This window comes from Grus americana, chromosome 7 (assembly GCF_028858705.1).
Source record: "Grus americana isolate bGruAme1 chromosome 7, bGruAme1.mat, whole genome shotgun sequence".
Classification (NCBI taxonomy): domain Eukaryota; kingdom Metazoa; phylum Chordata; class Aves; order Gruiformes; family Gruidae; genus Grus; species Grus americana.
Genome location: NC_072858.1, coordinates 40,864,015 through 40,888,711, shown reverse-complemented (window position 1 = coordinate 40,888,711; position 24,697 = coordinate 40,864,015). Strand labels below are relative to the sequence as shown.

At 46.8% G+C, this 24,697-nt stretch overlaps 1 protein-coding gene across 1 annotated transcript in view; it reads left to right on the top strand.

The window, feature by feature from the left end:
* LOC129208456 (putative neutral ceramidase C) overlaps positions 1-24,300 on the top strand; it is a 35,847-nt gene extending 11,547 nt beyond the window's left edge. The window contains exons 4-25 of the mRNA XM_054831086.1: positions 809-1,032; positions 1,141-1,256; positions 2,940-3,076; positions 4,916-4,995; positions 5,391-5,540; positions 6,122-6,298; positions 6,698-6,825; positions 7,434-7,511; positions 8,562-8,682; positions 10,524-10,649; positions 11,045-11,131; positions 12,448-12,552; positions 12,699-12,780; positions 13,280-13,395; positions 15,629-15,723; positions 16,226-16,265; positions 17,036-17,131; positions 17,998-18,093; positions 18,727-18,876; positions 19,692-19,751; positions 20,455-20,543; positions 23,865-24,300. Coding sequence (XP_054687061.1) covers positions 2,950-3,076; positions 4,916-4,995; positions 5,391-5,540; positions 6,122-6,298; positions 6,698-6,825; positions 7,434-7,511; positions 8,562-8,682; positions 10,524-10,649; positions 11,045-11,131; positions 12,448-12,552; positions 12,699-12,780; positions 13,280-13,395; positions 15,629-15,723; positions 16,226-16,265; positions 17,036-17,131; positions 17,998-18,093; positions 18,727-18,876; positions 19,692-19,751; positions 20,455-20,543; positions 23,865-24,054 — 2,193 coding nt within the window. The 5' untranslated portion in view covers positions 809-1,032; positions 1,141-1,256; positions 2,940-2,949 and the 3' untranslated portion in view covers positions 24,055-24,300. The remainder of the gene's footprint in view (positions 1-808; positions 1,033-1,140; positions 1,257-2,939; positions 3,077-4,915; positions 4,996-5,390; positions 5,541-6,121; positions 6,299-6,697; positions 6,826-7,433; positions 7,512-8,561; positions 8,683-10,523; positions 10,650-11,044; positions 11,132-12,447; positions 12,553-12,698; positions 12,781-13,279; positions 13,396-15,628; positions 15,724-16,225; positions 16,266-17,035; positions 17,132-17,997; positions 18,094-18,726; positions 18,877-19,691; positions 19,752-20,454; positions 20,544-23,864) is intronic.
* The last annotated feature ends 397 nt before the right edge of the window (positions 24,301-24,697 follow it).

The following is a 24,697-nucleotide window of genomic DNA, read 5'->3' as shown; positions in this document are numbered from 1 at the left end:
ACCATCTCCTGGGACCTCATCTCTGCCCCAGGACCTTTCCCCTGACAGCAGAGTGATTGACCACTCATGGTTTCATCAAATGAGGCTCCTCAGTTTCCTCCATGGCCAGTGCACAATTTGGGGCAACCTTGCGACCCGAAGCAGGGTGTTCCCAGCAGGGACATCAGTCGGCCCACACGGCAAAGCTGGTTGTCTCTCCACCGATGGCAGGGGCAAACGTGTTCCTTCGGTGTTGCAGTGAGGAGATAACATATCAGGAAATCTCACTTCTCTCCGCCAGCTGGTCCAAAAATCACTGAGTCGAAAGGCGATACTGAGCGTGACCTTGAAGCGATGACTCAGGCCGCATGCGCTCGGCGCTAGCTGGAGGGTGAACCCTTGGATTAGGGTGCACGAAAGAAACGGCGATGAAAGAGGAAAACTGAACCTCCTGAGATGTTTGCCTGTTGCAAGCTGGAATACGTCAGAGGGGATCCCAGCGTGAAAGTCCCACTGAATGCTGGGGTCCCACCAGGTGCTGGGGGAAGCAAAGGGGTATTGCTCCGGGGGTTTTTGTGTCCCGTCTCCCCCCACTCCAGCAAGAGCAAGCAGCCGCCTCTGAGGGATGTGATGGGTCCTGTCATGCTTGGGAAGAGCAAATTGTCAAGACCCTTTGGATGCAGCATGCTTTAGCAGCTGGTAAATTTATGCACGTTGTAACCTACCTGGGACTCAACAGGAAAACAGGTGGGAAAAGCTGTATTTTTTAAATTTGTTAAAAATTTTATTTATTAACACATTAATGAAATGTATTTTACACTTAAAATAGAATCCTGTGTTCAAGATGTTCTTCTAGGAGAGCTTGGAAACCCTGGGGACTGATCTTCCATGAGGATTAGGAGTCACAGCCAGATGGGAAGCAGCAGCCATCCCGCAGGCTGGTCAAGCTGTGATGAAGCGAAGAGGAGGGGAAAAAAAAAAAATAATCCCGTTCACAAAGTCCTTGCGCGCCGGAGCTGATCAGTGCAATCCCAGAAAAGTTATTTCAGAGAGGTAGGCGCCGTTCGTAACTTAAATGCACGGGGGAAAAAAAACAAATCACCACCACCTTTTATCTTGTGCAGTAAAAATTATTGATTGGTTTGTTCTTATCTTGCGCAGTGCTTGACTCACAGGGCTGTAACAGCAATAATTTTCGAGCTGAACTTTTCAGCCTGAACCAGGTCACAAGGTGGGAGATGTTCCTCTAGACGCCTAGGACACACGAGGGATCTCAGGTAAGTTTGCATGAGCTTTCACTGGGGTTTCATACGACTAATATTTCTTCTTTTAGTATTACTTCGGCGGTTTAATAGGTTGGAAAAAGAAAACTGTAATTGGGTATCACACGGATGTGTTTAAGGCTGACGCTGTGATTTCGATTACCTGGACGGGTTGCAGTGCCGTGCGGCTGGCTGCCAATGCCACGCTTGGAGAGCGAAAAGGGGAGGAAGGAAAACCGTAATATTAGATTTGTTGCCAGTAGAAAACTTGGTAGGCGAAATTTGGCAATGATCGTGACTGCTGAGGCTTGCCATGGCAAAAGCAGCTGATAAGAAAGGTCACCTGTAGCAAGTCTGGATGACCATTTGGCTATCTGGTGATATTTGTTCCTCCTTGCAACCTTTCCCAGACCATAAATGCTAGTTTCAGCAGTTATTTTCTTCAGGTTCAGTGCTTCCAGGTCATATCACCTCTGGGGAAGAGCTTGCAGGCACGAGCTTTACCGAGCCCCATACCAGACCCGCCGTAAGGCAAATGTTACCTCCAGGAAAATTAGAGGTTCTGCCTCACTTTTCCCTTTCTAATTGCGTGTCCATCCTTCCCCATCTCCACTCCCATGACCGTGGGGCCAGCAGGCTGCTTGGGGCTGTGTCCAGACGAGTCAGGGGCATCCTGGGTGAGATGGAGATCTCCATCCAAGGATGGAGACCACCCACCGCCCTAAGCAAGGAACCAGTCCTTCGGGGCAGAAAGGTGGGTGGGTGACAGGCAGGAAAATGGGATCTGCAGCAAGTTTTATCTGCTAACACATCTAAGGACACATGGAAATGCCCAAAGCTATTTTAAAGGCTTATTTCTCCCTTGTACGGTTGCTTACAGAAAGGGCAAACGGCACGTCTTTGCTACAAGGGACGCTTCCCACCAGGCAAGGCTGAAGCCCTTGACACAAATCTCGGGTGCCAGAGCAGGACGACTCAGACGTCACCAGAGCTTTTATCAGAGGGGGAAATAGCATATTTTCCCATAGTCGTATTTTGAATAATTTTTCTTGTTAATCTTTAACCCAAAACAAACCTCTGTCCAAGGAGGAAGAACCGTTTACAAAAATCAAACGCAAAGAGCTCCGCATATGACTATACGCAGGGTCTTACCTTGGAAAGCTGTCACAACCACAACTTCTTCTAGCCAGGAGAGAGCTGCCCTTGGACATGCAATGGAGTGTGCTTTTCTTGCGCTGAGTTTCCTAAACCGACCTTTATTATGGTGACAATACTGTTTTCTGATGTGCTCCGAGCCGCGTGAGCATCAGAAAAGCTGCAAAGATTCAGGCCGCAGCATCTCCCTCAGCTGCTCAGGAAACGTCGGATCTGGTGGGAGATGGTGGGCTTTATTTAAGAGATTTCTTCAAAAGAGCGAGCAAAGTGTCCCGGGAAATGCGGGGTCAGGAATTCGGCCGCTCACCCTCTCTTATCAGGCGTCGTGACGGGGAGTGATCGCTGCTCTCAGGAGATATATTTTTGCTGTCTCAAGCAGATTGAAAAACAAATCTCCACTTCCCATCCTTACTGCTGCGGCTGCCTGCTCTGACACTGGGATGGGGGACACAAACCCCCTCCGGCTCTTTGAGGGTGCGATGTGCTGCCCCGACATCGGGGCTGCTGTCTGCCTTCCCCATGAGCTCCTTTCTGCTTTCACAGTGCCCCCACCATGGGTGGGAAGAGGTCCAAGTGCTCCTTCTCCCGCCTGGAGGTGATCCTCATCGTCTGCCTGGTGTTGATGGTATCGGTGACCGTGGTGCTCCTCGTCCTCCACTTTGTCTACAAAGAGAACAACGGCAAGTTCAGATATTTCAGTCCCGCTATCGCACCCTGCTCGAGTGTCTGTCCAGTGCAGTAATTTAAATTAAAGGGATACAGCAAGAGGGTCACTGGACCACTCCTGAGCCTTCATAATCTTCTCTGCGCATGGTCTCCTCGCACAGCCGTGGCACGGTGCCGTTGCTGGCCTCTGCGGCAGGAGCATGGTGGTCAAACCCAACGGGAGCATCTCCCGGGTTGTGGACGCACGGCCTGGGGCTGGTGCATGAAGGCTGGCTGCAGGGATCCAGACAACCTCCCTTCCCTCTCCCCGCCTGGCAGAGGGGGTCCCGAGAGCCCCTCGCTCCCCACACTGCACCAAGGGGCTTCACAGCTGTTGCAATCCCATCGCAGCCTGTTTGCGCCTCCAACCCCATCAGCAGGCATGGGGCAGGTGGGTGTTGGGACCTGCCCAAAGTTACCTCTCAATTCACTTCTGATGTACCCCCAAGCTTGTCCTCTGGAGAGAGGAAAATCTCACGGGGAAAGAAAATATTTTGAAGGGTTAAGGTGTTTCCATGTGACAGGAGCCCCTTCCCAGAGCCGGGGGTCTCCTCTGCCCTGGACAGGGCATCACCTGGCAGGTCAGCAATGGACCTTCTAATTTCTAGATTTTTGATCTCGAATTGAATGTAGTTCACACTTTCTTCGTGGTTCTAGGTAGTAACATGTAAGAGTTTTGCACAAACGATTCCTGTCTGTGTCATAGCTCTTGGAGGAGGAGGTGGAGGAGTGGTAATTCTGTTGGATAGCCCTGCTCACTCATGCCCTTTTAAATGAGAGAATTGTGCCATGGTCAGTCTGTGGCCAGTGTCAGTATTTCACCTCTCCTTTGTTTCAAGCGACAGCCTAGGAAAGGCCAGACTGAGAAGACTGAGCGTCCCCTTATCCTGATGCCCTGCCTCGAGCAGCCGCGGCTGGCTGGGGAAGGCTGTGAGAACAGATCAAGCACATAGAAATATTTTCCCACAGTGTTCTCTCAGCCTCCAGTGATTTGTGGCTCTGGGATTTCCTGAGATGCAGGGGGGTTTAATTTTTTTTTTTTATTATTTTTTTTATTTAATAGCCCTCGATGGCTTTTCTTCCACGAGTTTGTCCAGGTGCTTCATTCATACTGTAGAAAGACTTCTGCACCTTCGTGATGGTTGGGATGAGACATGATCTCCTTCAGGAGTCCTTTTCCTCACCACTTGCCTGGAGGTCATTGCCCAGAGCTGCTTTGAGATTCTGCTGGCTCTACTGTGATTTTTTTTTTTTTTGAGACCGGGACACTGGTGCTGGACACAGGACACATTGTAGTCACCGGGGCAACATATGGATGTGCCCTCTTTCTTCTCTAGTCCTTTCCTGGTAGCTCCTGACATGCCATCACCTTTTTCTCACCACTGCTGAGCTGATTTTTTTTGTGTGAAAAGAGCTTTTACACCCTCTGATCTGTTTCCTGCATGGTAGTGGTGGGCTTGGAGAGCTTAATTGGTGAAGTTAGGCTTGTTTCCCCCTCACTGTCAATCACGACACGTTTTACACAGTCTAGTGAGCCTGTCGTGTGGGTTCCCTCTGCAGTTCTTCATGCCTGGTCCACCCTTTACCACCCCAGATGACTTAACAGCCTCAGCACATTTTGACCACATTGACAGCCCATTGGAAACCTGAGCTGACTATCAGGGGGATCCCCTTGTCCACAGGCCTGCAGAGTCCTCTGGGGATGTTGAGCAGGTTTCAGGCGTGCAATCTCTTTAAAAAGGCTGGGTTGCTTCTTCTGTCCCTGATTCTGCTTGCTCCTGTGTCCACTAATCTACTCTTTATTCTTATTATAGATCCCAGTGAAGCAACAGCAAACTACTTACTGGGTGTAGGCCGAGCGGACTGCACGGGACCTGTGGCAGAAATTCCTCTGGTAAGTTGGGGGAATTGGAACACAGGGTTGGTGGAATGCTGGTTTTCATCATCTCTGAGTATTTTTGCAGGACTTCTGATTTAGGGGCTCTGCCTTGCCAAAGGGTTGTTGTCTTCAAACATTGGGTGAAATTTCTTTGAGGCTTTGAGCAACCTGGTCTAGTGGAGGGTGTCCCTCCCCATGGCAGGTGGGCTGGAACTAGATGGGCTTTAAGGTCCCTTCCCACCCAAACCATTCTATGATTCTTGCAATCACAGGGCATTTAGTTGCAGCTCTGAGTGTTCATCTGTTGAGTGACTTCTCTCACCCTCTAGCAAATCTACCTAGAAAAATACATGCAAATGAATACCTCAATATTTTGACTGCGTGGTCTTGATGGAGCTCTTCCCTTCCAGATGGGATATGCCAACCCGGGCCAGGTGGGCGGCGGGCTTCTCATGCGCCTCTACAGCCGAGCCTTCATCGTGGCAGACCTTGATGACTCCAAGCGAGTAGTGTTTGTCAGCGCCGACATAGGAATGGTGTCCCAGAGACTGAGGTTGGAGGTGCGTGGCTGGAAATGAATGATTGGCACAGTTTGGGTTGTCACTGGTATTAGCATTAAGGTTGAAGTCATTGCTAAATAATATCGAGCATGGCAGCACGTTGATTGTTTGCTTTGGGATCTCCTTGCAGCATGATCTTGGAGAGACATCGTGTCTCTCCTGAAGAAGAGCTTTTGATTCCTCAGCAAATGAGGCTGGACTTTAACCATGCTTTTCTTAGCAGAAAAATTATCACAAATACATTCATATCACCAATATGTTATCATAGTGCCTGTGTAATGCTGGGTCTCCAGCACCACAGGGGAGGGAGGGACATGCCAGAGAACTGGGGACTCCTTGGGTGATCTGGGCTTCATTGGCCACAGAGGTCTTCACTTACCAGATTTTATTATTTTAGGACTCCTGCCAAGTCAACAGCTATACCCTACTTGTTGTGGCACCAGTATGGGAGTATCAGGAGGAAAGAGAAGAGCGAGGAGGCAGATGAATGGTTGGGGTTTTTGCAAGGGCTGATACAAATCTCCGTAACCTTTGGGCATGAAAAAGGGAGATTTTTTTTAGGACCACCTCCTTTTACTTAGGTGCTCGAGAAACTGAAGAGCAAGTATGGCGACTTGTACCGACAGGACAACGTCATCCTCAGTGGCACCCACACGCACTCGGGGCCTGGAGGCTACTTCCAGTACACCCTCTTCTGGATCACTAGCAAAGGGCTAATCAGACCATCCCTCAATGCTATCGTGAATGGCATCGTAAAGGTTGGTGTTGTCCAGTCTGTTGACGTGATCCATAAACGCAGAAAAGGTGGGGAGGAGATACCTTTGTGACTAACGGAGCTCTTGCTGTGATGTTTGCGGTAGCACCTGTGAATGTCGCAGTCTTAAAACACACTTGGAGGCGGGTTAATGCTTACCAGTGAAATCAGACCGAAAACCAGAAGCCTTTAAGTCTTTCTTTAGGAAGAGACAGTTATGGATGGTTTCAAAGTATTATAATAATTTTCTAGAATTTTAGACTATTTAAGGAAAAAAACAAAGCCCCTAAATTCCCAAGAAAAGGTTGGGGACAGGCAGAGAGGGAAAGAGAGAGTTTTTCCAGATAATCTCACATATGCCTTACATGCATGGACCAATATTCCTTGCCTTCCTGCTTTTCAGAGCATTGATATAGCGCATCAGAACATGAAGAAAGGAAAGCTTTTTATAAACAGAGGCACTGTAGAAAACAGCCAGATGAACCGAAGCCCCTTCTCCTATCTTGAGAATCCAGCATCTGAACGAAGCAGGTAAAACCTCCTCAAGCAGGAGAGAAACAGAGCCCTGAAGAGGACCCTTTGGTTGGGACCATGACCCAGTCCTCTTGCAGCTGGTGTTTCTGGTCATTCGTGGGATGATTGAAAATGTGGAGCCAAGACCATGGCAGAATGACACTGTTGCCATCCTGAGCGCTTGGGCATGTGCATCCCCAAAAATTAGTTGCAAGAGTGGGCTCAAAAGTTGTGGTTGCCCCCTCCAAGTATGCGAAGCATTGGTCAATGATGTGACCTTATGCTTTGTTTAAAAAAAAAAAAAAAGAAAAAGGAAAAAAAGTCTTTAGTAGATGTTAGTTTTTGGGTCAGAGGGTATTAAAGTGCCATCCTTGGTGCTTGAATTTGTATTTGGAGAGAGCTCCTTGCTCCATCCCCTGGAGAAGCAGCACCCGAGATCAGCAACAACCATAACTCTTCCCTTTACAGCTATTTTCAGGTGCTCCTCTAAGGTTTCACTGTGGGCTGGTACTATCTGTAACTTCATTTCCTTGCTCAACTTAGTGGACATTTAACATGTCTGAGCAACGCAGAGTGTGACCATGGTTCTGGTGCTAATGGGATTTCCCCGCTTCATTTTCATCCAGGTATTCATCCAACACAGATAAAGAAATGGTGATGCTGAAGATGGTAGATGAGAATGGACAGGACCTAGGCCTTATCAGGTACTGAGCACCAAAGTGACATGTTTGTCTCCAAATCCTCATAAACCACAGTTCTGTAGCAGTTCTGTCTTTCCTCACAAGCTCTTCTTCCCAACACGGACCCTTGCCCATAGAGCCTTGCTCCCAGATAGTCACCAGAGGGTCTCCGAGGGAAGAGTAAGTGAGAGTCCATGAGTGCATAAGCCAGGTCAGAGTCCCTCATCTACTCTGGGAGATACAGCAGCACCTGGCCCACCTACAGCTGGGCACATCTCCTGGCATGGCCCAAAGGCATCTGGGCAAGATGACCATAGCTGGTCTTCCGTTGTAGGGGTGCAGAAAATCCCCTCTGGGGCTCTCACTGTGCCTCTCCAAGCAGATCCTGGCCCTGGCGTCTCCAGAACCCTTTGGGCTCCTCTTCTCTTGGTTATTGTCTTTAACACCACACGTTTCTTGGGAAGTGTGCCATTCCCGCAGGCAGCATTTACGATGCCCGTCCTATCAACAGATCTGCGGGGCAGCGTTCAGCCACACAAAGTTCAGAGCTCAAGGCCAGGCTAATGAAGTAACGTGCAGTCACAAAGCCGTAATTGTGTTTTGCTCGCTCAGAAGTCAGAAGCGAGAGTCTGACTGCATTAAGAGGAAGAGGAGGGTTTTCTTTTTTGTAAGAACTGAAGCGTTCCTCTTTTTCCATTTTTTTACATCGTTGACTCCTCTTTGTTTCTTTGAAGCAAGAAAATAAAAGTCCCTCCAAAATATAATTCTCTGGACTCAGAAAAGAGTCAGTTCAGGTCTGAAATAGCTCTTGGTGGCCCTGATAATTATGGTCTCAGATTCTTGTGGCCTCAAGACCTGGGCCGTCATAGCCAGAAGCCCTCCCGGTCAGGAAGGGAGAGGATGGGAATAACTCTGCCCTTGTTAATCCACCCCTAGGTACCAACAGTCTGCGTTTGTATTCCCCTAAAGAAAATTCCCATAAGTCAAGTGCAAATATATAGATTGAACAAGTCAATTGCGAATATATAGATTGAACAATGCATTTCCTATGTGTGCCTTCTGACTCCTCTTCAGCTGGTTTGCTGTGCACCCTGTCAGCATGAACAACACAAACCATCTTGTGAACAGCGACAATGTGGGCTACGCTTCTTACTTGTTCGAGCAGGATAAGAACAAGGGGATGCTTCCCGGAGAGGTGGGAGCGTTTTCAGACTTCTGAAAATAACGGGGCGGGGAAAAGTGCTGCAACAGGGAGAGGGTGGTTGGTGCCTTCTACGGGCCGGAGCAGGTTCTCTCAAACAGTGAAATAGGACAGCAGGGTAAACACAGAAAAAGGAGGACAAAGATGAACACTGATTTATTTACTTACTTTCTGATTTATTTACTTTTTTTATGCTCTGATTTATTTACTTTTCTGATTTATTTACTTTCTTCTTTATTTACTTTCTTCTACTACACCCTCAAAGGAGGTGGTAGCCAGGTGGGTGTTGGTCTCTTCTCCCAAGTAACTAGCGAAAGGACAAGAGGAAATGGCCTCAAGTTACGTCAGGGGAGGTTTAGATTGGATATTAGGAGACGTTTCTTCACCGAAAGAGTGCTCAGGCATTGGAACAGGCTGCCCAGAGAGGTGGTGGAGTCACCATCCCTGGAGGTGTTCTAAAAATGTGTAGATGGGGCACTTCAGGACACGGTTTAGTAGACGTGGTGGTGTTGGGTTGACGGTTGGACTTGATGATCTTAGAGGTCTTTTCCAACCTTAAAGATTCTATGATTCTTATAGAGAAGAGGAATTGCAAGGTGTACTCTTGACTTTCCAAACTACTAAGCAGTAACATTTATTTAGATTTCAGTAGTAAACCAGATTTTTTTATTCAACTATTGTAAATGCTAGAAAGACATATGTGGGATACGTGATCCAAACGTATTGCATCTGTGGTGTGGCATCAAGTCTGTGGTCAGCCTCACTCCTCTCTCATGGCTTCCAGCCAGTTCTGCCTTCTGATTTTCATCTTTCCAGAAGATTTACCATCCTCTGAGTGCAAACACAGCTCCTTTAAAAAGCATTATTTCCCCTGAAATGTGAATATGACACGACCCCATCTCATAGATGCTTTGAGCCATGAGCTGATTAAGAGGGTGTCCTGCGTGTATCTCCAGCACGTACCTCGAAACAGTTGCCCAATTCCTATTTCAATACTTTGGGCAGAGGAACATGTGCAGTTCATACCAAAGATGGAAACTAAAGGAAGTCTACCTAATTCCTGCTTGAAAATATTTCTTTTTATAGCGGATTATCTAAAAGCTTTTATCAAGGCTCGACTCTAGTGCACAGTTATGGGTGCAGGTCAGTGCAAGTTGACATGCTTGCAAAGCTAAAAGGTGTTTGCAGGATTCAATATTCGGCTGTATGGTCTGCTGGGCAGTCTTACAAGAAAATGACTTAAGAGCTGATAATATATCAAAATATCTGGTGTTGGTGTATCCCATCTCTAAAAGAGGGGGGAAAAAATGTGTATCTGTGAGAGCTGAATTCAGCTGACAGTCTGTAATCAGCCTTGCTTCTAACAAGTACTGCTTGATGTTAACTCCTGCAGTCAGATCCAATAGCTCTCACCCTGTAAATCAGCCATGGTGAAAGCCTGGCAGGAAAAAAAAAATCCTGTGCAAGGTGCTACAATGATCTATTAACATCTGATCAGTAACATGAGAAACTGGGGCCACGGGGGGAAGGGCTGCCGCCGAGATGGAAGAGGTAGATGAAGAAACGCTGTCTGGATACCGACGCGGCATGAAGGTCCCTGTGAAACGGCAGTTGCATCCCATGTGCCCTGTTTTTCCTTGCTGCTCCTGTCCCTAACCCTTGGGACACTCCTAAATCCCCAATCCATCCCTCCCAGTTACTTCAGAAACGTTTACCAGCATCGCGTGTTCGTTAACTGGCCGTAATGCCGGCCCTGACTGCAGGGAAAGCTGCAGGTGATGTTTGCAATCACTGCAAGGCACTCAAACCCACCTGCCCACGTCTGGTTTTGGCAGGGCTCCTTCGTTGCCGCCTTCGCATCCTCCAACTTGGGAGATGTGTCGCCCAACACCAAAGGCCCCTTCTGCGTCAACACGGGGGAGTCATGCAATAACCCACAGAGCACTTGTCCCGTGGGGGGGGTAAGTATGTCTTCCCTAGTCTGATTTAACTTCCAATAAGGAGAAAACTCGGGGTGGAGCAGCAAATACGGAGCCACGTCGTGGACCATTATGCATGAAGACGACATAGAAAAAAAGAAAAAAAAAATCACATCTCTTTGGACTATGCTGGATACTTCTTTCATGAACTTACTGTGTCTTGTCCTCATGCACCCTGTTTTCTGGTCATTCAGCCCGAACTTAAATTTATCTTGCTGCAAAGGTTAGGGTAGTAACCTGGTGCCCAAATTTGAGGTGGCTAGCAAGAAGCGATTAGTTCCTACACTATGACAATCGCTTGTGAGCTAATCCACTTTGCAGCGCCACGTGTTCTCCACATTCACTGATCATTAACATTTAAACAAATTTGTTAACAGGCAACGATGTGCATGGCCATGGGTCCCGGGAACGACATGTTTGACAGTACAAGAATTATAGGGCAAAATATCTACTTGAAAGCAAAGGTAAGTGATATTTTTTCTTTACGAGTGTGCGTGAATGCCGTTATTACAGGAATGCACGTTCATTTAAGCAACTTCCTTGCACCTGTTTTTGTGAATGTTTGTAGATTTAAATTACTCTAAAGTCCATATTTATATGCTTAAGGAAAAGTTTCTTGATTATTCAGAAAGCACACACTTTTATTTAGATACATCGTTGTAGGTGTTGCAATTTGAAAAATGTTCATTTGGGCTTTTAATCTCAATATTCTTCATTTGTATATAATGTGGATGTCGCCCCTTATAATCTCGCCCTCCCTCCCATGCATGCACCTCAGAGGTGTCGTGATGGGAAAAATCGATGGTGTTGAAGATTCCTAGAAGAGCTCAGAGACACCACCACATACTGCTTGTTGGCTGACTTTGGCATGGCACTCCCAAACTAACGCAAATGTGAGTTAAAATGTGCCAGCTTAAACATCCACAAAAGATACTCATCTTGCCCTGCTTGACTTTGCATCTACTCAGCCGGTGTCCTCCACGCTACTGCCTCCCTTACGTCGCCTGTGTCCTTGGGCTCCACAGTCACCTCAATCCACTGGTTCCCCTTCTGTGGCTTTGTGTAACGTGAGAGTAGTCAGTAAGAGGACATTTTTTGGCACTGCTTCAGGGACAGCAGCTTGTAGGAACCGGAACTGGTCCAGCAGAGGAGTAAGAGCAGAAGGCTTGATAGTGGCGGTTTCCTTTTAATCACCATTTCAGATGCTTGCCCTGAAGTCACTCCAGGCTGATCGTGACTTGCAAGTGAAAGACTGTCCCAGTCAGGGTGGCCCGGCGCATGTATCAAATGGCGAGGGAAAACATTGCTGTCGTTTTTAACACTGCAGACTCTTGGCCTTCAAAGGCTGTGTCCTCTATTCCTTCCTGCAGTTCCGGGAACGTTACTGAACCCGTAGAACTTCTGGCAACACTTTCTGTGTACCAACTCAAGGCACGCGTGCCAGAAAAAACATTCACGGAAGAGCTGCATGGCTTAGCTGCCAGCTGTACAGTGAATGCGTGGTAAAGCCCATGCCTTTCGAGGCAATGAATGCAGCAAAGCGCATCTTTCTCACAGAAAACTTTTCTTCTCGTTGTTCTAAGACGTGAGAAATGCCAAAAGTGAAATGCCTGTTGATAGAAACAAAGGAGCTTGGGAAATACGCTCTTGCTTTAACACCTGCAAGAGGCCGCTGGAAGGTGTCAACACAATGAAGAAATAATTCACATAGCTGAATCTCAGAAGAGCTGGGTTCCTGATTTCTTCTTCCTCAAGGATTTCCACCTTGTGTGTCCCTTAGGAGCTGTACAAAAAAGCTTCCCAGGAGGTCACAGGACCCCTCATCTCAGCTCACCAGTGGGTGAACATGAGTGATGTCTCGGTGGAGCTCAACGCCACGCACACGGTAAGAACGGGAGCTCCTGGGACACAGGCGTAAGGAAGAAATGTTATATTCTCATAGCAGGACTTGGCACACCGATGGGAGCTCGTTTTAAAATACCTCTTTTTTTTTTTATTCTCCCCCCCCCCCCCCCCCCCCCCCCGATTAAGGTTAAAACATGTAAACCAGCCTTAGGACACAGCTTTGCCGCGGGGACTATTGACGGAGTGGGGGCTTTCAACTTCACACAAGGTAATTTAGGGAGCAGATGTCAACACGGCTTCATACAAATGGGGAGGACATGGGGCATCCCCCAAATAGATTCAGACCCCCAGAGTCATTTAAGAACATCAGCACCTGGTTGAACCGCGGTCTCCTAAGGGATGCTTTTTAGGAAGGTGTGATCTTACAGCCCCCTCGCAAGTTTGTCTGTGTTCGTCAGAAAGCTCCTGGAGAGAGACATGACCATGCTCTGAAGGAAGGAGCGCGCTGGATGGGGAGTGGGGAGAAGAAAGAGCTGGCTCTGGGGCAATCTTTCTCATTCGTTCTCATTACCCAAAGGCTGCCAAGATGGAGCTCAGCTGGGCTAAAGCTTGGCTTTTCAAACCACCCCAGAACAGGGAGATAGTCAGAATCCACTGAGAAATACTCTATTCCACATAAGCAGGGAAGGGGTAATAAATGAGTTTTCTGTCTGATAGCTGCTGGGGCAGCTGAAGGAACACTGTTTAAAAGATGTTTCCCCCTCAAGGCTCAGTAGAAGGGGACCCGTTTTGGGATGAAATCCGGGACCAGCTGCTGGGAGAGCCATCCAACGAAACGAAAGCCTGCCACAAACCCAAGCCAATCCTCTTTAGCACCGGAGAGGTAAGGATACACCAGTGTGTGCCCTGAGAAGTGCAGAGATTGATGATCTGGGCTTATTTTGGTAGGATGCTACAGACGACATCTGTGCCAGGCCCTGTGGTGAAGAACAAGGAGGGAGAGTGAGCTGCATGGGCTTTGAAAGCATGAAAGTAGAAAGCAAGAATAAGCGTTGTCATTAGTTTGCATCAGAATGAGAGAGGTGGAAGTTTTCCTCTTGCAGAACATCTTTTCCATATATCCCAGGAGGAGGGACCAAACCCACTGCTCTCATTGGGGTCAAAAAAACCCAACTCAAGACCCACCCCGGCCTCATTCTCTACCTGTGAAGCAGCCCTGAGCAGGATGCGCAGGGAAAATGCATGAGGTCAGGGAAAGCCAAAGGTGCGTGGAGCTCAGCGTTGCCTCCCAGCAGTCTCTGGCTCCAGGACATCCTCTGCTGGTGCTCAGACCTTAATAGCTCTGGGTGGATTTTTCTTCCATCCTGTCATTGTTTTCCTAACGTAATCCGTGAGAGGACCTTTCTTTTTGTCACTTGACAGACTGGTCCATGCAAAATGAAGTAATTTGTCATGGAGCCTTTTGGAAACTCTGGGGACTGTATGAACTTACCCACCTTCTCAGTGTTGTCTTCAGAGGTTTCTACCAGGCTTTGACTTCCTCTGGAAATGTCCTGTTGACTTCTCTGCTTTTCTGTCACATTTATGCAAGTGTCTGATAGTTCTGTGAGTTATAACATCAACTGATGCCAGACTTGCTCATCCAGAGGTGGAATGACACCAGGCTCAGGCTGGAGGTACACTGGGGTGGGGTTCTCCAGCACGACCCTGCTCCCAGCAGGACCAGCACTGCAGCTACAGCAGGATGCTCAGGGCCATGTCCAGAAGAGTCAGGGCAGTCATTAAGGATGGAGATCCCCCACTTGCTCGGGATGCCCCACTCGCACAGGGAAGGGCTGTTTCATAGGGCCAGCCTTTGCAGAGCTGCTGCCCCATTGGTCCCAGCCCATCCCCATGCTCGGGGCTGCTCTGTCCTGGGCAGGACTTGGTGTTTGTTCTCACCAAACTTTCCCAAAATCTTTCTTACAACTTTAAAAGGAAATTGATGTCCCTTCTTCCACCTGCTGTTCCCTTGGCATTAAGGGAAACGCACTGTAGTGGAGCGGGATCATGTCCAAGGTCCGTTAGAGCACTTCAGAGATGCCATCTGGATGAGGCGATCTGCTGTTATTCCTTTCACCAGTCTCATTAAAAGCTTTCCTAGTGTCACTTTGTGTTCAATCAGCTCCTCACTTCACCTCTCATAAAAAAGAGGTCCCAGCACAGAGCCTCCTCCCACCCTACCTCCTCCATCCAGGATGGTGCTACTGAGAGTAAATTATACTTTATTCTTAACGACTTTATCACCTTTTGAGCATCCTTTCACGGATGCTCTGGCAGGCTTCCTGCTTCTGATGTGCTTCACAAGGTTTTGTTATTCATGTTTTGCCCCCCAGTAAATTACTCCTCAAAAATCTTTTTGGCTTGCTGGAGTGGGATTTTACATTTTACTTGCTGGAGCCATGCCACCCTTGAGCTCCTGTTGTTCTTAATTTCCTTTTAACAGTCTTCTTCACTTTTATCTAGCTATTTTTTTTTTTTTTAAGACGAGATGCTGCTGTAGCGCGTTGTGGCTGCTGCAATGGTGCTGAGTCCGAGTATGGTGTGGTCCCTGCTAAGAGGCAGCTTGAGGTCAGGGCGAGGCCGAGGGTTCCCTGAGCATCACCCTCTGGGTGACTTAGAAACTCTCCCTCTACATCACAACTGATGGTGCGTTTGCTCAGCTAACAAAGGGGTAACTGTCATTTCCCATCGCCATCGGGATCTCTGATTTCACTCACTCGCTCCTGGTCTCCTGGTGAGATGATCAGCCCTGTTGATCCTCACGATGTCCTTTTCCCACGCAGGTGAGGAGGTTCTAGGTGCGACCCTGACCTTATTTACCCACTTTGCTTTAAGCTCCCTCTCTGGCAATGCCTTCTTTTTGCCTTACCCATAATATTTACACGTGCCTTATCAGTTACGGTCAGACAGCTTGCAGTACGTGTGGAGGTAAAAGTTTTTCTCGTGTTCCTGTCCACAAAGTAAATGTATTTGCCTGATTTATGACTGTAGGAAGGACACCACTTCAGCTATCTTTTTTTTTGCTACTATCCTACAATAGTCACATCCACTTTTTGGGTTTTTTTTCACCTCAGATGACTCGGCCTCACCCATGGCACCCTGACGTTGTGGACGTTCAGATTGCTGCCATTGGATCTCTGGCAATCATTGCTGTTCCCGGAGAGTTCACGTATGTGTTTCTATGATTCTATGATTCTATGATTTTCTTCTCCGATCTGTAAACTAGCCATGGGAATGAATGAGATGCGAACAAGCTTCCTAAATAATTTTAACTGTTCATTGCAAAATGCAGTTTCAATGAATCAAAAGGAACTTGTTAAATTTGACCGATTTTTTTTTCCCCCATGCCACAAACACTGTAATCATGAATTGCACTGGCTATTGACGGTGCGATGGTGAAAATCTGAATAGGAAAATGATTTATTCCTAGCACTATTTTTTCTACCCCATCCCACCCTGGGGTGCCTCCAGCCTCGCCCTGGCTGCGATGATGTATGCGAAATGTTTTGAGGTGTTTTGGTTGAGCTCATCGCAGAGAAGCCTTCAGGGATGCTGAGCAGTGCTGCAAGTGCTATGTGAATTTCTGGTGGCGTGCTGCGTGTCCAACCAGCGATTCCTGCTTTAGCTCCCCACGTTTCTGGAGACTGACCTTGTTCCCTTAATGCCCCCAGGACCATGTCCGGACGCAGGCTACGGGAAGCTGTTAAAAAAGTAAGTTGCTGAGGCAGAGATTTCTCCAGAGGGCAGCGTATCTGGAACTTCACGTTTCTTGATCCTTCTGGTCTTTCCTTGGTCTCCTCCCAGCTGAGGTCACGGGTCTCATGTCTCTCAGATGTTTCCTTCTCACAATTGCCTCAGGTGCATTTTGCATGTGCTTGCTGACATGCAGGAGAAATTGAAGTCCTCCCCAAAGGAAGCAAACCGGTCAGGTTTCAATCCATTAAGCCAACACAAGCAAACTCAACTGGGATCCAGGTGTAACTGATGCTAGCAGGAGTTTTGTCTCTGGGATGGAGGGGTTTATCTCCTTAATCCCTACCGGGATTTTGCAACACGAGAACGATTGGGAAAAAAAATGGCAAACGTATTTTTTTCCATTTTTCTGATTGATAGATCCCCTTCTCAGCTGCAGCCTGAATACCAGCTTCATCTCAGATACTGTCTCCACAACTCACTGAGCCTGTCTCACACAGTTATATCACCAGGGTTTTTTAGGAGTATGCAGACATCAGCTTCAAAAAAAAGCCCTGAATTTATTGAATTTGCTGGAGTGTGAGTTCATTTCTTCTCTTTTTTCTTTGGGAAGTAAATATGAGACATTAACAAAGGCAAATTACACTTGTAGGGTTGCATTCCTGCACATCCAGCCCCCTCCCACCATAACTTTGTATTCTGTCCTGGTAAATAACAACAACAACAACAACAACATAATTGTGCATTAAACAGCTGTTACAAGATAAGTGATTTATTTCCTTTCTTAGGAATTTGATTCTCATGGTACACCAAGAATGGATGTCGTAATTGCAGGTCTGTGCAATGTCTACACTCATTACATTACCACCTATGAAGAATACCAGGTAAATGTTAAAATTGCGGATTGAACTATTTAACTGAGTTCAACTTTTGGCTATATGGGATGATAATTCATGTGCAATTATGCATGTTTAGAGTACCTTTCCTTTGCCACAAAAAGCTGAAGAATCTGTGGCAGAAATCACGAGACCTTCTTGTTTATTCTGGCCTAGACGACATGGTCGACGGGCCAGTGTGGTTTCCTGACTAGCTAGAGAGCACGTATGGATGCTTTAATGTGGAAATGGTCAGACGTACTGAAGGGAGCTCCTGGGAGTTCGGGTCTGGTTTAGCAATCTGCTGATGACTTGGATGAATTAGAAATTATCTTCCTAAGTTGGCAAAATTGCCAGAAGAAAGATTCGGAGCTGTAGGGTTGTAAGGTGAACGTGAATTGCAGTGCCGTGTTGCTGTGGAAAAGACCGTAATATAGCTTGCAAGGCTCAGTTGTAAGGGTCCTCACAAGGCATGGTAGATGCTGGGCTTTGAGGAACATGTGGACCATTGGATGGAGTCCTTGGGTTCAGAAACCCTTAACTTGGGAGGGAAGGGTGGAAGAACTGTGGTTCTCCAACCCAAAATGTTGGAGAGGAGATGACCTATGTCATAAGCCTTTAAAAGAGTAAAAGAGCTGTGATAATTGGGAGAGTGACAACTGGTCCTCCCTGTTTGCGATGGATTAGAGAAGGAAGAGCAACCTGAAATGGCAGTAGAAATACTTAGGCAAGTCGTTGGGCTGTCTCCCTAGCAGTAAGGGAGCAAATAAACCCCCGCAGGTACAGTGCTGATCTTGTCTTGGCACAGTAGGATTAGCTGCATAAACTGCTTAAGAGTCCTTAAACCCTCCTTTTCCAAATTTGTCCGTTGCTAGGTTCAACGATACGAGGCTGCATCAACTATTTATGGGCCGCACACCCTTTCTGCTTATATTCAACTGTACAGAGGACTTGCAAGGGCTATTGCTAAGGTAATCAACATTTTCTGTATGCCACATGCTGCTAGAGATATATAAATCCTGTAAATGGTGATGGCTATATTTGTTCTTCAGTGAGGTTGCATGATTGCTACCCTTTCTTTTCTCATAAGAAACCGCTTTGAGAAATTCCCACGTGGTATGAAAATAATTCCTGCAAATGGGGGTCTCATTCCACTTGAGAAATTCTGGGGGTTTTTTTGCTTTAAAGTTTAGGAAATAGGTACTTCCAACCTTTCAGCATGGCCTGAAGTTGCTGGTTTTCTACCAAGACAAAAAAAATCTGCTACATTTCTGCTGTACATGGCGATGTCCGTCACCATTGTGTCTGTGGACCATGTGAACATGCAGGACTGGTGGGCGGGTGCTGCCTCCTGAAGTCATGGGATATTCCGGCGGGTGGATTTGGGGGACCTCAGCAACAGGGCAGTGGGTCCTGCGGGGATTGCTCCTGCATGCAGAGAGCAGATGAAGATGATCTTGTTTGTTTTCATGCTCACTTTATTGCCCTTGTTCTTAAAATCTAAGTAATGGACTTGGATAAAGAGCCACAGCAGTGATGTGATCCATCAGGGAGACACCGGTTATCTACATGTATGTATAATGAGCACATCTTCCCTCTCCCAGAACACAGTTCAGGATCTGCCACGTGGTCCAGAGCCCCCAGTTTTCGCTATAGGTAACATCACCTTGGTGCCTCCTCTCATTGCTGACCGCGCGCCGGTGAATAAGACATTTGGGGATGTGCTGCAAGAAGTGAGACAACAGTATCAAGTGGTGAGAGCTTCAAGGACTTGCTAAAACCTCTGTAGGAAATAGTCTTTAAATTCTTACCCCTCATCTGAAAAAGTCTGTGGTTCCTAAAGGGTCTCAGACCGAAAAGGTCTCGTTGCTCTTAGCGGGCATGGTTGAAAAGACAGAGGCAGAGCGTTTTTCATGCCAACGTTGTTGTGCTGAAGGTGATTAAAATGGGTGAATGAAGGGGAGAATAAAAGCCCTTTATCCAACATGAAGAAGATTTCCTCTTCTGCTTCGACATAAAATAACAGCTGATGATTAAATAGGCAAATATTGTACAGCGATTTCTTTACAAGCAGAAATCAGGTCGCCTTTGATGTGGAATGGAATGTAAATGAAATAAAAATGCCAGAAAGGATTCAGTTTGCAATGCTTAAAATTTAGATAAGGTGTTCAGAGCAAGGACTTTCATCTCATTGCTGTCTCCAGCAGTAAGGTAGGAAGAAGGCAGGGAGGCATTCTTAAAAATCTCACCTGTTTCCCTCCCTCTTTTACACAGAAATCTTATGTGCTATGGTGGAGTTTATCCAGCAAGCAGGATAAGTGGAATGGCAAGGCACAGAATATCAGTTTGCAGTAAAAATTTTCCATTGCTATTGCAACAATTGAAATTATAAGTAATTAAAAAAAAAAACAACCCAAAACAAAAAACCAAAACCCAAAAAAACCCACAAAAAAACCCACAAAACCTCCCCAACCAAACCACTAAAAAACTCATATGGCATCTTCAAAGGATGTTCTTAATGTGCAATTTGCTGCTCAGTCTTTAATATAAATCTCAATTTCCCCCACAGGGAGATGTTGCTGAAGTAACTTTTGTAGGCGCAAACCCCAGGAACTCTGCAGAGAATGCGGTAAATATGACGCAATGATGCTGAAATTGGGGATGTTCGGGATTAGTGAATATTTAGTTACTGCCTCTGCCTGAAGCATTTTAATCTTTGACGTTCAGGTTTCAGAAGGAGTAAGATCGTGTGCTTCCAGTGCTTTTTTTTTTCTTTTCTGGGAGTTCAGAAGAAGATGGTTTCTCCCTTTAGCGTGTGCTTTGGGAATTGACACCACCAGAATGCTTTTGGGGCAAAGTCCTTATTTTGGTCAGATACGGACCATTCATGATCTCTTCATACTATTGAAGTTGAAGGCACCCATGTCGTGCGTTAGGCCAGGCACTCTCTCTTGGTCGGTAACCAGTGCCATCCAGTTGTAGCAAGCATGGTCTCTAGTCTCCATCCTGTTGGCTCAGTGCATTAACAAAGCAAAGAAAATTAGAAAGGTACTTAATTCCTCCCATCACTCACCTTGCATAGACGTTGATAGCAAATAACCTCACCTGTCCGTTCTCTTTCTAATAATCAAGTTCTTCACTCATTCTCTGCGTTATTTTTTAGCTTAAATTTGTGCTTCGGCAATGAAATACAAGCATTTTAGCTAGTAATTACCGCATTTGCCAGTAAAGCACACAGAAGTATAGTCCCTTCTCCAGTTTAAAGTGACACAGAAAAGTAGGGATACACCTGTCCCGTCAGTGTCGGGCTAACGCTGCCATTTTTATTCCAGACTGAACACAACTTCCTGATGGTGGAGAGATACGCCAGCACTTCAGACAGCTGGGACGTGGTGCAGAATGATGCCTCCTGGGACACCAGGTGGGTGCCCTGACCAGATTTCGCTGTTCCACAGACTCCACGGCTTAACTGGAGTTTAACCTGAAGGGCTTCATTTCAGAGCTCCCAAACATAGGTTGGCCTCGTCCCTGCGGATGATGCTCTCTGGGGATGGATCGGTCCATATTTGGGTGGTTAACTTGTCAAGAACACAACAATCCATCTGCCCCTTGGGTCTAGCTTTTGCGATGAAGGCTTATAAGTTTGAGAGAGGTAGAAGGAAGAGCAAGAATTACAGAAGGTTCGTGGTTCAACTTGTTCATAGCCTACATCCATCCATCTGCCGTACCGCGCTATGAATAGGATACTGAACAGAAGATATGAGAGGTTCACCGCAGTAGGGTTTTCATAGGGAAAAGCTGGCCAGCTTTGCTGTGCATCATAAAGCAGAACCGGCCAACAATTTAAAAAAAAAAAGTTTGTAAGGAAGCCAAGTTAAGGTCAGAGATGTCAGTCTTAAGGAAAAATATCCACTAAGCAGCAAAGCTGGTGTCGCCTTTCAGAGCTGCACCAGAAGTCAGCACGTGAAATAGAAATACCAAAGCCATCTTTTGTCAAACCGCTCAATTTCAAGTTACTTCCCCGTTTGAATAAACCCAGACATTTTCCCACCTGCCTCTGCAACCCATCTATGAGAAACCAGACCCTGAAAAGCATCCGTCTTGGGGTCTTCTGACCTTGCAACACCCCAGTGCAAACATGTAGCGCCCGAGGTCAGAGAGGCAACGTTCCCGACAGCTTGGCTTCGTTGGGAAAGTCTTCCTCTGGATTTATGACCAGCATTTGACAGCGCGTGATTCTCTCTGCCCACGTGCGACCAGCTGCTCTCTAAACCTGATCCGGTGGCCAGGACTCCGGCTGTCCCAATGCAGGAGGTGTATTCCCACCCGTTCTTGGAGCTCTGCATTTCTAAGTGCTTGCCCTCTGTTTAACACTTGCGCTATGTTACCTTGTCCCTCTCATCGACGTCACCCTTTCCAGCCAAGTTCCCTAACTGAGTAAGGGAAATGACGGCATTTTATCACCCGTATATGTAGCCCTGCCTTCTTCCCTTATCTTCCAAAAACCCAACAGATTTCCCAAAATCTGGGCCAGGAACACTGAAAATGTTTAATAACGTCTCACTCGAGAAGATAAAAAAACATATAAAAGCGCAAAACTTGAAGAATGTGCTGCTGTGATGCTGGAAAGACAGGACTCTGGACATCTTTTTTTTCCTTCTGGAGAAAGGTCAGACTTTGGATCTCTGAACGATACTTAAATACTCCCGCTGATGAGGAAGAGGAGCTGTTTGGCCTTTTCCTGCCTAAAAGGGCTGGCTGGAAGGCAAACCAGTGCAGACAGTAATGTCTCCATGGTGCCCCAGCAAAGTACCAAACACCACAGGAACGGGGAAATGGTTCTGTTAAGATCAAAATGAGTCACTTTTTACAATTTCAGTGTGTTAAACTTGAAATGTCAGTAACTAAGGCGATGGGGACAGGGACCGTCAGACATTTTTACTGGATATTAGTGGAGTCAGACTGTGGGTTTTTTAGTAGAGGAAAAACTAACGTTCAACGTCAAAAGTGCTGACATTGCCATCGGGGAGCAGCACAAGGGACCGCGTTATTTGTTAGCTTAGCATTACAAAGCGTTAAATAGCTTATAGCTGCATTTGTAAAATGCATATTTTCAGGGATCGAAAGACATGAAGGTTTACTTAAAGGAGGTACAGCTTTCGGGGAAGGAGATAGCTGTTATCTGCCCTTTGTCCTGCGTTCACCGTTGCAGCGGGGACAAACTCAGTGCAGCCTTGCCCTTCTGCTGGATGCTGCCTTGGTGTTTGCAGTAGAGAAGCGTTTGGCCCCACCCTGTGTCTGCCTTGAGGGCAGTAATTGCTTTCTTGGGACTCTTTAGGAGGAGGGGCTGAGCTACAGGCAGGAATTTGCCTGGCCCTGCCCTTAGCAAACAGCCAACAGAGATAAGACATGGTGAAATCCCCACGAGCTCAGCTGTGAGAAGCCTCTTCCCAGGTGGGATCTGAGATACGTTCCAGTTCCCGAGTCTCAGACCCATGGTCCTGGTTCACTGAGCTTGGAGGGCAGGGTGGGGAGGAGGCTGGGTGGTGGCATAGATCTATCATGGCAGCGTTTTTAGGTCACAGCGTTACAGCCAGGCTCAGGCTGCAGTTCTCTGGTCCAAGCCAGCTCCCAACAGGACACACGTCGCAGCTAGAGCAGGTTGCTTGGGGCCACGTCCAGGCAGGTCGTGGTGGTCCCCAAGGATGGAGATCCCCCACCACTTTGGGTCTTGTGCTGTCATCTCGCTGTCATCTCCCAAGACAATGTCGTCTTTGTCCCAGACAAGCCAGTGCAATCCACGGCCAAAACCTTGGACAAGAGCAACCAGGTGGATACCTGGGCCCTCTGTCAGCCTGTGGTCTCTGTTTACCAAACCGAACTAAATTTCCCCCATCATTCACTGTTTTTCTCCCAGTCAGGTCTGTAAATATTTATTTCAGTCTTCCTGGTAAGACTGGTATGGGAAACTTCTTATTACCGTTGCCGATGAATCAACATATTTTGTTCATCTGTTTCCTTTAGTTAAAGCCATGAAATGGAGGTTGCTATCTCAGGAGGTCTTGATAACTCACAATTAGGGAGAAATCCAGCAGTACCCCTCATTGGCAGTATCAAAAAAAAAAAAAAAAAAAAAAAGAGCAGGTTAACCTTCTTCATCTCCTCAAGAAGTGCTTCATCACAGCCAGCTGAAAAATCCCTCGTCTGCAGGTGATGTGTGGCTGTCTGTAGAGTTTTGAGGTTGAGCAGAAGTGGTTTTGCACGAGAAGTCTGCAAAAGAAAATGAGAGTCTGATGTGGAAATGGGTGCCAGAATCCCTCAGCTCAATTATGATAGATTTTGCTCGTGACCTCCAATAAAACCTCATCCTCTTGGTTCAGCGCTCTCCCTGAGCAGGGAAGGCTAAGCTGACAAACGCTGCTCGCAGAGGTAATATTGCATGGGGTTATGATACGGAGTTGGGAATGTAGGAACACGTTGGTAGAAATATTCTCCATCTGCAAAAAGGACCACCGACTTGTTTTTCCGTGTTTCTGGGTATTTTTCAGCCCTGCCGGGTTTTGGGTTGGCTTGTTGGTTACTGCTCTGATAGCCTAAAGGTATAAGGAAAGGTTAAAAGAAGCTCTTAAAATATACTTAACTGGGGTCCATTCGTCTCGTTCCACTCAGTGAGATCTTGGGATATTAAAACAAAGGAAAAGTGGATTTTCTTGCTGACTGAAGTTTTTGGTTTGTCTGCTAGGTTTTACTGGACCAAAGGATTACTTGGTCGGAGCAACGTGACCGTTGAATGGCACATCCCTCACGGCACAGAGCCGGGCGTCTACAGGATACGGTACTTGGGGCACTACAAGAAAAAACTGTCCAACACTCACACCTTCTCTGTTCCATTTGAAGGCACATCTTCAGCCTTTGAAATCACAACTCAGTAGGTGATCTCCTTCATTAAAGGAACTGTTTCCTTTGAGCGGTAGATTTGTCACCTGCGATGTCCACAATGCAAGCCTGGGAGGTTTTTTTGTGGCGTAAGTGACTCTGTACGTCGTTGCTGTCCCTCGAGCGTGGCTGTTCATCCTTTGCTGTGTGAGCTTGATTTCCTGCAAAGTTCCGACCTTTACCTGCAATTCGTTCTCACTAGTCCAATGTATTCTCATTCCGGCGGCTCCTGTCCTGGCCAGATCTCGATGCAGTTGATTCTTATTGTAATAAAAGATGTAACTGTTTTTTCTTTAGTCATTAAACAAGTGCTTAGGGAGCTCCCTTGGAGAGAATTAGTGCATATTGGGAGCTAATCCAGATCATAAAATAGTCCATAAAATTAACCCCAGTCCATAAAACTGGAAAGAGCTGCTGAATTCACAAGGCATCAGAAGAGAAGACTCCTTGATCGTGCTTGAAGTGCAAAGCTGACCTCTTAGGATGCTAAAGGGTTAAATAGGGTAGATACTCATCAGAAAGGTCTGAATATTATTTCATTTAATCATTCTGGTTTAGGGCAGTTGGAGGGCTCATTCTTTGAGTTAAAAGCCACCATAGACAGGGGTGGTGGGGCAACAGTGTCATGAAGTGAATTGC